This window comes from Scyliorhinus canicula, chromosome 7 (genome assembly GCF_902713615.1).
Source record: "Scyliorhinus canicula chromosome 7, sScyCan1.1, whole genome shotgun sequence".
Taxonomy (NCBI): Eukaryota; Metazoa; Chordata; class Chondrichthyes; order Carcharhiniformes; family Scyliorhinidae; genus Scyliorhinus; species Scyliorhinus canicula.
In genome coordinates, this window is record NC_052152.1 from 48,171,830 (window position 1) to 48,184,493 (window position 12,664).

General features: G+C 44.0%; 1 protein-coding gene across 3 annotated transcripts in view; it reads right to left on the reverse strand.

Annotated features, from left to right (window-relative positions):
- Positions 1-12,664, reverse strand: part of LOC119968942 (importin subunit alpha-5) — a 68,666-nt gene that overhangs the window by 30,372 nt on the left and 25,630 nt on the right. For all 3 annotated transcript variants that reach the window (XM_038801956.1, XM_038801955.1, XM_038801957.1), the window contains one exon: positions 3,284-3,378. In XM_038801956.1, coding sequence (XP_038657884.1) covers positions 3,284-3,378 — 95 coding nt within the window. The remainder of the gene's footprint in view (positions 1-3,283; positions 3,379-12,664) is intronic.

A 12,664-nucleotide genomic window follows, 5' to 3' on the forward strand; every position in this document is an offset into this window, starting at 1 on the left:
CCTTCTGCACTGTAGTAATTCTATGGTTCTTTGAGTAGTGTTGATAAAAGCTAGTTTTAATATACCACTCCCTATTTGTGCATGGAGCAAAGAATCCTTTCCTCACAGACTTACAGATTAAATATAATGTTGGGGTTTCTATCCAGTGTCCTAGCAGCTGTTGGGGTCTGGTCCTCGATCGTAGTAACACCAAGCTATTGACACAAATTATAGACTGAGTTTTCATGTGATGTAAATTACGTAACAGGTGTATGTTTTAGGGGAATGGGACAGTTCAGCGCCGCCGTTTCAGCGCCGCCGTTTCAGCGCCAGGACGTTTCAGCGCCAAATATTTCAGCGCCAGGACGTTTCAGCGCTCATTCATTCAGAAATCATTCTTGAGTATGGTCACAGGTATGACACAGGTATACCAGCTTTTACACTTAGTTATTTGGTCGTTTCATCGTTCTAACTGTCTTTAGATTTTGTTGGGAGTTTTATTATGATTACTGTTTAGATAATGTTAGAGTTTTGTTAACAAGTTTTTATACTTACTTAGTTATTTGGTAAATTTCTTTTGGTAAATTTGGTAAGTTCCATATCTTTAAACCCATGGCTGAATCAGTGAAAAGCAAGCGAGGCAGAGAGAAGTTCTGTCATGAAGGTTTTATATATCGTTTCGACAAAGAAAGCAAGAAACAAAAGCAAGTTAAGTTTTGGCGATGCCATGAGGATGGTAGGTGCAAGGCCCGTATTCACACGTTAGAAAGAGAGGTGATCAAAAAGATCAACGAACATACTCATCCCCCATCTGCAGTTGCTATTGAAGTGGAAAAGGTCATAACTGATGCGAGAGACCGGGCTGAAAAGACTTGCGAGCCTCCAAGTACGATTATCAACAAGTGCATTGAAAAAATGCCCGTGGTAGGTATGGCACAGTTACCAAACAGGCAGGCAATGCGAAAAATTATTTGTAGAAAACGAGACGAAGTTAATCAGGTCCCCGATAATCCAAGATCGATTCAAGAGCTTCAGTTACCTCATGAATACATGATGTATAAACCCACCCCAGAAACCGAGGAAAATTTCTGTTTAAAGGATAGTGGTACGAACAACGAACGGATTATTATATTTGGGAGAGAGAGTTGGTTAGAACACATGGCAACTTCCACGACTTGGTATGCTGACGGAACATTTGCAGTAGCACCACACCTATTTTATCAAGTTTATATCATCATGGTTAGGAAAAATAACAGAGTTCACCCTGTATCGTACGCGCTTTTACAAAAAAAAAAACAGTATGCGACCTATATGATGTTGTTTGCGATGGTAAAAGAGATGATTACAAACGCAGGACCTGCCATTATCAATTGTGATTTTGAACGCGCTGCTTTTACCGCCATGAAAGACTCCTTCCCCAATATAGAAGTAAGAGGCTGCCTTTTTCATCTGTCTCAAAATATACTTAGGCAGATAAGTGGTTTTGGTCTCATGCGTTTATATAAGAGCAATCCCGATTTTGCATTACATTCGAAAATGATAACTGCCCTATGTTTTGTGCCAGTTGACGACCTTGACTGTCACGTGGATTCTTTAGCAGGTAATTTAACGGAGGAGTTAATTCCGGTTTTAAACTATTTCGGAGACAATTATATCGGACGTCCTAATCGCCGAGGAACAGGCAGACGAAGTCCTTTATTTCCTACCGAGATGTGGAATATGTATCAAAGAACATTAGATGGGGATGACAGAACAAATAACTATGCTGAGGCGGCCAACAGGAGATTGAAAAGTGAACTGTTAATGTCACACCCAACTATCTGGAAGTTCATTGATGTCCTTAAGCATGTTCAAAAGGGAAGAGACGAGCACTTCGAGAAACTTTTAGCTGGCAATGAACCTCAATTAAAATTACTTAAATATAGAAAAGCTGATGAGAGGATATTGAAAATTGTTTCCGAATATGGCAGCAGGAATGAAATTGACTACCTTCGTTCAATAGGGCACAATTTAACAAACTAAATGCGTTTTTTCCAATGAATATCCAATGAACTTTCTTTTTAATGATTGATTTTATGAACTTACAGATTTGTAAATTGTTTTAATGTACTGTTTTTGGATCTTTATAAGTGGATCTTTTACAATAAAAACATTTTGTTAACACTTGAGTTTTATTTCATTTTATGAACTTACAGATTTGTAAATTGCTTAGTGCCAAAAAAAATTCTGTCATAACTATATGACAAAATTGGAGAATTTTTTTTTTCTGGCGCTGAAATGTCCTGGCGCTGAAACGGCAGCGCTGAAACGGCGGCGCTGAAAGGTACCGCACCCATGTTTTAGTTTAGATGGGCAGCATGGTCGGCGCAGGCTTGGAGGGCCGAAGGGCCTGTTCCTGTGGTGTACTTTTCTTTGTTCTTTGTCTGAGGTAGATCTAAAAGGTTCACTGGCAAGTTGTGTTAGGTCTCACTTGTGGAATAAGTTCAACTTCCGGATTGGGCATTTGCGTAAAGGGATACTTGCTCAATGCTGGAAATTTTATTCTACCTAAAATAGCAAATCAATTGTACCATGTTTATGAATAATCGGATGGCTTGTTAAAGAGTAGTTTAGTAAATTGTCCACTGTAAACAAAATGAAATGCTGTGTTGTGAACATCAGTATTCCCGGAAATAAAACTTATGCTGCATTTAAGAATTAACTATAATATAAAGAACTTGGGCAATAAACACTGGCCTTGCTACATACTACAACGAACAAAAGCAAAGTCCAGAGAAATCTCAGAGGTGCTTAACACAGGCCCGCAATTCAACTTGATGCTTTGCTTCATATTTGCAAGGTTTTTTTCACCTGACCATTAGATTCCAATGAATTGATTGCACAAGGTGAAATTACATGTGATAATGTCGGTCAACAGTACAATCGCGGCTTCTGAAGTCACTGAAGAATTATTTTTTCATTTTTTCACACCACAATGAGTTGTTTATAGTGATATGGAATTTCAGAAAGAGGAGAAAGTTGAAAATAGGATGTTTTACATTCTCGTAGTTAAAATGTCATAAATTGTGAAAAAATATTGAACAGCGGTTTGTTTTTAAAGTTTGTTTGACAGGATAGTGACTGAATTATTATTTCACGTCTGTTGCACATAAATAGGCCACGAGTGCAGTGTAGAAATGTAGAACATACTCGGGAAGAAAAATGTAATGCAGAAATAATTATGGTTACAGCGTGCATATACTATCCTGGTACAAAAATACGAAATGTTGATTATATTAAGGACTTCATGGTTTGCTGAAATTACCTGCAAAGTACAATTTTCCCTCCTTTTGAGGAACTCCACAAATCTTTCTACTACTCCTTGTGTGTTGATCACTTCATCAATTGGAGGATTTGGTTCTGTTCAAAAATATAAATGCTGGGATTAATGGAGTTTGTCTTTTGATCAAAATTTACAACTTTGTCTATTCAACATGAAAAGTAAACAGCTTTGCGCTGTGGACCTCCCTTCAATGAGAACTGCATTAAGATGGATCAAAATCATTTTAACTTAGAAAAATTATTTTTCCCTTCCGACAACTAAAAATCACTATCAAAAGGTAAAAAAGTTAATGCTCTCAAACAAATATAGGTCCACCCAGATCATTAATGCACTTATGCACTTCAGTCTAGGAATTGTTTTTAAACTTGTGTCATTGGACCCAATCAATATAATTAATAATCTTTCATGTCCCAAGTAGGCTTATATTAACACTGCAATGAAGTTACTGTGAAAATCCCCATATCGCCACATTCCAGCACTTGTTCAGGTATGCAGAGGGAGAATTCAGAATGTCCAATTCACCTAACAGCATGTCTTTCGGGACTTACATAGAATTTATGAAATGAAAATGAAAATCGCTTATTGTCACGAGTAGGCTTCAATTAAGTTACTGTGAAAAGCCCCTAGTCGCCACATTCCGGCGCCAGTCCGGGGAGGCTGGTACGGGAATCGAACCATGCTGCTGGCCTGCTTGGTCTGCTTTAAAAACCAGCGATTTAGCCCAGTGAGCTAAACCAGCGCAGAAGGAGGCCATTCGGCCCATCGAGTCTGCACCGGCTCTTGGAAAGAGCACCCTACCCAAGATCAACACCTCCACCCTATCCCCATAACTCAGTAACCCCACCCAACACTAAGGGCAATTTTGGACACTAAGGGCAATTTATCATGGCCAATCCACCTAACCCGCACATCTTAGGACTATGGGAGGAAACCGGAGCACCCGGAGGAAACCCACGCACACATGGGGAGGATGTGCAGAATCCGCACAGACAGTGACCCAAGCCGGAATCGAACCTGGGACCCTGGAGCTGTGAAGCGATTGTGCTATCCACAATGCTACCGTGCTGCCCTACTTGTGGGAGGAAACCGGAGCACCCGAAGGAAACCCACTCGGACACGGGGAGAACATGCATCCTTTTCCCAATGGAATTATACAACATACAAACAGAATTACATTCAGCTCATCAGGCCTGCCCCAATGCCAGTTCTTCAATTGGATCTATTTCCTTGTCTTTGCCTCATTCTTCTTTTTCATTTCAGCATCACTGGAAACACCAGCATTTATTGTCCATCCCTAATTGCCGTGGAGAAAGTATGCCACTTCTTGAACTACAGCAGTGTGTGTGGCCTAAATGCACCCATACTGCTGTTAGGTCAGGTGCTTCAAGATTTTCAGCCAACAATGATGAAGGGGGAGAGATATATTTCCAAGTTTAACCAATGTGGGAAAATCATCTAAACATAATTCCAATTATCCCCCCCTGTTCTTCTGGTGATAACCTTCAGCCTATGCCACTTCATTATCGATTTGCCAAGCAATTGAAATAATCACTAAAATAAATGCAAAATACTACAGATGATGGAAATCTGAAATAAAGCAGAAAACGATGGAAAAACTCAGCATGTCTGGCAGCATCTGTGGAGAGAGAAACAGAGTTAATTTGGTCTATATCTGTAATACCCGTCTTCAGAGTTAGAGAAGGTGAAATAGGATGGTCTTTATACTGTTTAAGAGGGGATGAAGCAAAAGGGCAGTGGTTGAAGTGAGCAAGGAGAAATTGTACAATGTTTAGGGCACAAGACAAAGGAAGTCTTAATGGCAGTGTCAAGGATGATAAAAGGTGTGGATAGTGGCATGTGTGTTAACAGGAGATCCAAAGTTCAGTGCTTATTTTTCACCCCACCAGCTTCCACATTCAAAAGATCGTAGTCTGCCATTTCCACCAATTCCAGCATGATGCCACCAACGAAACAACTTCCTCTCACCTCCCCGTCGCATTCCGCAGGGACTGCTCCCTCCATGTCACTCTGTTCCACTCTTACATCACCCTCAACCCTCATCCCTTTCCCATTCAATTGCAGAAGGTGCAACAACTGCCTCTTTGCCACCTCACTTCTTATCTAAATAGAATAGAATTTAGGCTTACTGGGATAAGATGGAGAAATGGGCATAAGTAGGGTGCACTTTCCAAGGGCCAGTGCAGACTCAATGGGCTGAATGGCCTCCTTCTGCATTGTATGACTATGATTCTATGACTCCAAACTTCAAGTGAAGCATCATTTCACTTTTTCAATTTGGTCTATGGTCCCAATGCGGTCTCCTCTACATTGGGGAGACCAAACGCAGAATGGGTGCACCACTTTCCAGAACACCCATGCTCAGTCCACAAGCATGATCCCAACCTTCCTGTTGCTTGCCATTTCAACTCACCATCTTGCTCTCATGCCCACATGAGCATCCTTGGCCTGCTGCAATGTTCCAGTGAAGCCCAGCACAAACTGGGATAATATAGGTTTCTAAGAGTTTCCCCCTAATTCTTCTGAATGTCAGTAAATATAACCTAACCGACTCATCTCTCCTCTTAGGTCAGTCCCGACATCCCAGGAATCAGTCTGATAAACATTCTCTGTACAGCCGCTTTGGAATTACATCCTTCCTCAGGTAAGGAGACCAGAGCTGCACACATTATTCCAGGTGTTGTCTCCCCAAGGCTCTGTATAATTGCAGCAGGACATCAATGCTCCTGTACTCGAATCCTCTCGCTGTGAAGGCCAGTTTTCCTTCTTTACAACTGCTGCACCTGCATGCTTACCTTCAGTGACTGGTGTACGAGGACACCCCGGTCTCATTGTACATTCCCCTCTGAATTTATAGAATTCATATCATAGTCTGCCTTCCTGTTTTTTGCTACTCAGTGGAAACCTCACATTATACTGCATTTTGTCCACTCACTCAGCTTGCCCAAATCACAATGAAGCATCTCTGCATCCTCCTCACAGCTCACCCTCCCAACCAGTTCTGTCTCATTTGTAAATTTGGAGATATTACATTTAGTTCTCATCCACATCATTACAATAATTGTGGATAGTTGGGGTCCTAACACCGCTCCTTATGGTACCCCACTAGTCACTGCCAGTCGTTTGGGGGAAAAAAACATTTATTCCTACTATTTGATTCCTGTCTGCCAACCAGTTTTCTATCCATCTCAATACACTATGCCCAATCACATGCACTTTAATTTTACACGCTAATCTCTTATATGGGACTTTGTTAACAACCTTCTGAAAGTCCAAATAAACACTTCCACTGGCTCCACCTCATCAACTCTACTAGTTACATCCTAAAATAATTCCAGTAGATTTGTCAAGCACAATTTCCCATTCATAAATCCATGCCGGCTCTGTCAGATTCTAACACAATCTTTTCCAAGTGCTCTGCCATAAAATCTGATACTCTAGAATTTTCCCCACTACCGAGTTTTCTCTCCAACTCCCTTTTTAAATGGTGGGGTTACGTTAGCTACCTTTCAATCTGTAGGAATCTTGGAAGATGCCCACCAATGCATTCATTATTTCTAGGGCCACTTCCTTACGTACTCAAGTGTAGATCATCACGCCCTGGGGATTTATTGGCCTTCAATCCCAATTTCCCCAACACCATTTCTCTACCAATACCGATTTCCTTCAGTTCCTCTCTCAACAGTTCCAATATGTTATTTGTGTCCTCCTTTGTAAGACAGAACCAAAGAATGCATTTAGTTGGTCAGCCATTTTTGTTCCCCATTATAAATTCCCCAATAGAAACATTTAGTCAGTTTTTATGTACCCTGCAAGCTTGCTCTTGTACTTTGCCCATTCTAAAAATCAATCCTTTGGTCCTCTTTTACGGAATTCTAAACTGCTCCCAATCCTCAGGCCTGTTGTTTTACCTGGACAACTTGTACGCCTTTTCCCTGGTTATAATACTATCTCGAATTTCCCTGGTCAGCCATGGTTTGGCCACCTTTCCCATTTTACTTTTGCACCAGACAAGAATAAACAATTATTGCAGTTCACCAAAGCATCTTTGAATGTTTGCCATTGCCTATCCACTGTCTTCCGTAGCATTTCCCAACCCATCATAGCCAATTCGCGCCTCATACCAAAAGATTCAGAACCCTAGTCTCAGAATCAACAATATCACTCTCCCTCTTGATGAAAAATTCTATGACTTCTGGTGATAACATGTAAAAGCAGGTACACAAAGGCGGCTTCTGCTAAGGTCCCGGTATTTTGATCATTTCTGTCCATTTTGGTTGAAGAATTTTGGCTTCTAACCCAGTGATTCAATGTGGAGGTTGGATAAGATGGCTAGGGGATGTTGAAAGTTACGTCAAAGAAGACCGCAGGAAAGAAATCCCAGGATAGGAGCCAGACAAAGAAATCTGGGAGAGATAAGATGGCAGAAGAGACGATCACACGGCCAGCACGGTGGCAATCTTGGCGGGGGTGTTGGCTCAAGAGTTGGAGACGTTTGGAAGGCAGATGGATGGCCAATCTGAGTGGTAAGGCATAAATGAAAAGAATCGTTTAAAGCCACTGTTGAGGAGGCGCCGTGCCTGCTATGGGAGCAGCTTGCAAAACCGCCAAGGCTGTGAGGGAGCAGGGCAAGACACTGAAGTGTGTGGAGGAGACTTTATCGAATCACGAGGACGGGCTGGTCTTGTTGGAGGCTGAAATGCTGCTTATACCAGATATGCATGATGTGGAGATGTTGCCGTCGGACTGGGGTAGGCACAGTAAGAAGTCTTACAACACCAGGTGAGATGATAGGTCCAAATGTGGGGGGGGGGGGGGGGGGGGGGATGAGGATAGAACGTGGGGGTTTTGGACGTGATAATTGGAGTGAAGGAGAAACATGGGGCGGGATGCTCTGGGAAACGTGATTGGGTGGAGAATCGGTTCAGATACCAAATTGCAGTGGGCGCCAATTTCATGCCAAATTGCAATTCTCTGTTGCCTCAACAGCAGCACCAATGCGTTCCAGAATGCATGTATAGTAAACAGTTGGTATGTCATTAGCAGACCCGACCCAGAATTCTCTGGGGCATCCGCAATTCTCTGCCTCCAATGGGCCGAACTCCCGGTGAGGTTCATTTGTGCTTTTAAAAATCAGATGCCATGGCTGCTGAGGGAGAGAGAGGGGGATATGGAAAGTGTCCCACATCGCCATAGTTTGCTGACAGTTGTGCAGCAGGCCGAGGGGCTTCTGCCAGTGCCGTGGGGAGTCAGGCGGCGTGGCCACAGGATGGGTTGTGGGGTCAGGGTGGACTGGCAAAGAACACCATTGCCACAACCTGCAAGGCAGCCATGCAGCTGTGCACACCACTGACTGCCCACTGTGGACTTAGGGCTACAGGTCCCCAAAAGAGCGAGGCTTTTTGCCCATCGTAAGAGTCTGGGAGCCAACATGGTGTTTTTACAAGAGATTCACATGCGGGACAAGATTAAGTTAGCCTCTTGAAGGCCTGGCTGAGCCAGGTGTTCCACTTGAGTTTTGACAGTAGGGCCTGAGGGGTGTTGATCCTTATTAATAAGAGCATTTGGTTTCATGTAGAGGGTGATGGTAGATCGGTTTTGGGAGGGGGGAAGAATACTTGATAGTGGTAAGGGTGTAAGAGGGGAAACAAGTGACGATTTGTCGTTCACAAAACAATTGGTGGCAGCAGTGCCATACCTGGACACTCACCAACTTATTATGGGAGTGATATTAACCAAGTGCTGGACCAGCTGGTGGATTGATCCAGACAGACTACTGGCCCCAGATGGGACGGCGAGAGTATTTTTTGCTATCATAAAGGAGGTGGGTGGAGTTGGAGGTTCGCGAACCTGGGGGAAAGGGAGTTTTCACTTTTCTCCGTGGTACAGTGTACTCGCACATGAATTACTTTCTTATGAGCTGGACCTGTCTAGCTGCGGTGAGGGAAGCTGAATATTCAGCGGTGTCTCTGATCATGCCCCGCGTTGGGTGGATCTGGCATTGGGGATAGGTCAAGAGCGCCATAGGGGGTGGCGGCTGGACGCAGGGTTGTTATCGGACTTGGGGTTGTGTGTGAAGGCTTCAAGGGCCATACAGGAGTACATTACAAACAATGATAATGCGGAGGTCTCACCCTCAATGCGGAGGTCTCACCCTCAATTCAGAGGCCTCACCCTCAATTCAGAGGCCTCACCCTCAATTCAGAGACCTCACCCTCAATTCAGAGGCCTCACCCTCAATTCAGAGACCTCACCCTCAATTCAGAGGCCTCACCCTCAATTCAGAGGTCTCACCCCCAAATCCATGGGAGGCATTGAAAGTGGTGATCAGGGGAGAGATCCTGGCAGTTAAGGCACATACGGACACAGAAGCTTGGGAGGAGCGACAGAAATTGGTGAATGAGATTTTAAGTGTGGATCGCAAGTATGCAAGTGATCCGACCCCAGAACTATTTAGCGTGCAATAAGAATTGCAAATACAGTTCGATTTGGATGTCCACGGACAAGGCGGTGCGGCAATTCAGGCAGGCAAAAGAAGCAGTATATGAATATGGGGAGAAGGCGAGTCGGTTCTAGGCTCATCAGCTAAGATGGCGGGAGGCGGACAGGGTGATTGTTCAGTTGAGGGACTGGGAGAGTCGGCTAGACTCCGCCCTGGAGGAGGTGAATGGAGTGTTCAAGGCCTCCTATGAGAAGTTGTCAGTCAGAGGTGCCGGGGGTTGGATGAGGAATGGCAAAGATTTTGGGGGATCTGGAGTTTTCCACGGTGGGGGAAGAGTTGCGAGGCCCTGCTGTTTCGAGAAGGTCCAGGGAGTGTTGAAACAGATGCAGTCAGAGAAGGCACCGGGGCCAGATGGGTTCCCAGTGCAGTTTTATACATTTCATGGATCAGCTGGGTCCACTGTTGTTGGGTCCACTGTTGTTGGGTATGTTCAGGGACTTCTTTGAGCGGGCACTCTCGCTGAGACATTGGGAAAGGTGTCCATCTCCCTACTTTTGAAGAAGAACAAAAGTCACATGGAGTGTAGGTTGCACTGTCCAATCTTCCTGCTGAGCGTATATGCCAAATTACCGCCCAAGGTGTTGGCTTTCAGACTAGAGTCGTGCCTCCCGTAGGTAGTAGGGGAAGATCAGACCGGGTTCATGAAGGAATGGAGATTGTCAGCGAATGTGCGCCAGGTGCTTAATGCAGTGCTTACTCCTGTGGCCGGTCCAGTGATGGAGGTCATTGTACAGCTGGATGCGAAGAAGTCATATGACCAAGTGGAGTGGAGGTACCTCGTTATGGTATTGGAAACATTTAGGCTGGGCCCAGGGCTTGGTATCCTGTGTGCAGCTGCTTCTTGTGGCACCATTTGCTAGTGTCTGTACTAACAATATGAGCGCTGGGGCCTTTCAGCTGCATTGGGGTACAAGGCAGGGTTGCCCAATGTCTCCCTTGTTGCTTACGATGGCAATTGAGTCATTGGCCATGGCACTGAAGGCCTTGAAGCAATGGAATGGGATTGTGAGAGATGGGGTGGAACACAGGGTTTGCCAACGATGTGTTATTATACATTAAGGACCTGGAGGCATCTGCTGGGAGGATTATGGGGATTTTGCGGCAATTTGGGGCTCTCTCTGGCTACAAGCTGAATATAGAGAAGAATGAATAATTTGAGACTAATCAGTTAGGTGGACAGCCTGGTAGCATTGGTGACAGTGCCAATGGTAACAGTGGTGGTGGCCACATTAAAAATCTGGAGGCAGCTCCGCCAACGTTTCAGGTTGGGTGCAGCCTCATGATTGGCTCCCATATGTGCCCATCACCTATTTGAGCTGACAAAGTTGGTGCATGGAGGGAGAGAGGGTTCGAGAAGGTGGAGGATTTATTTTTGGAGGGCCTGTTTGCCAATTTGGATGAGTTAAAGCAGAAATATGGGTTAGTCGATGCAGACGGGTTTAGGCACCTCCAGGTGCGGAGCTGGGTTAAGGAGTTATTTCTGGCTTTCCCAATGGTACAGCCATCTACTTTGTTGGGAGTGGATTCTATTATCCTGCTCAGGGTCACTGAGGGGAGTATGTCTGTTATGTACGAGCAAATAGCGGGGAGGGGGTGAAGGAGAAATGGGTGGAGGAGTTGGGGCTAATACTGGAGGAAGAGGTATAGAGTGAGGAGGGTGAACATAGCATTGTCTTGTGCAAGATTGAGCCTCATTCAATTGAAAGTAGTATTTTAAGGACACCTCACTAAAGTGAGGATGAGACGTTTTTTTGAAGGGACGGAGGACAGTTGCGAGCACTGCTCGAGGGGGGATACGCAAGCACGCATCCACCCCTCCATACACACACTTTTTGGGGTCACTTGTGTGCTGGAACTGCGGACAGGGGCAAGGTTGTATGTACTGGCCTTCCCTTCGTTGGTGGCACGGAGGCAGATCCTGTTGGACTAGGGGTTGGCGACACCGAGTGCTTTGGCATGGCTCGGGGTCTTAGTTTTTGAATATCGAGAAGGTGAAATACACCATGAGAGGGTAAATTGAGGGGTTCTATCGAAGATGGCGACCGTTTATATTGCACTTTAAAGAATTGGTATAAAGTTAGCTGTTGAGGGGGGGGGCATTTTGTAAAAAGTGCTCATGTCTTTTCTAACTTCTGTATAAAATGTCAAAAACTTTAAGTCTTTTCCAAAAAAAAAGGAATCATATTACTATTGTTCTCAATTATTATTTCAAATCCGTATGAATGTAGATGCATGTGTTTTATTTTAAATTACTATCTCTTAATTCTAGAAAGCTTGGTAAAATTGGCTCCCTCTTAAACATAACAATTGGCTCTGGAAAAGGTATCCAAGGGAATAAGAGCCTTGTTAGATTAAGCCTTTGTTGCTACCAGCAGAGGGTGGTTTGAATAAAGACAGAGCCAGTCATCCCTCCTCACCCGGGTTTAGAACAATTTTGGGGGTATCTCAGCCGGATGGTGACAAATCGAGGTGTCTCGCTTGCATCAACAACTTTTGAGGAAACTCACCCAGGGCTGGTTGTAACATTAGTTTAGAACAATGTAAAATGCCTACTTACCCAGTCTTAATCCTTCAAAAATTTAAACAGATCACCCCAATTAATGGTTTTATTACTTTTTCTTAACGAGATGCCAAAAGTGCAAACATTTGCTGTGGCCACTGACATTTTGTATCAATTCATCATTATTTATTTTTATCTATTATGAAACCTAAATTTGTTGGCCAGTTTTATTGTTAAATTTATTTGTACTCAGACATTTGAATCCCAAAATCTCCGTTCATCACAATGCCCAGCACATTTCTATCCACTTACTCTCTGCATCCAAGTCCAATCATTTATATGT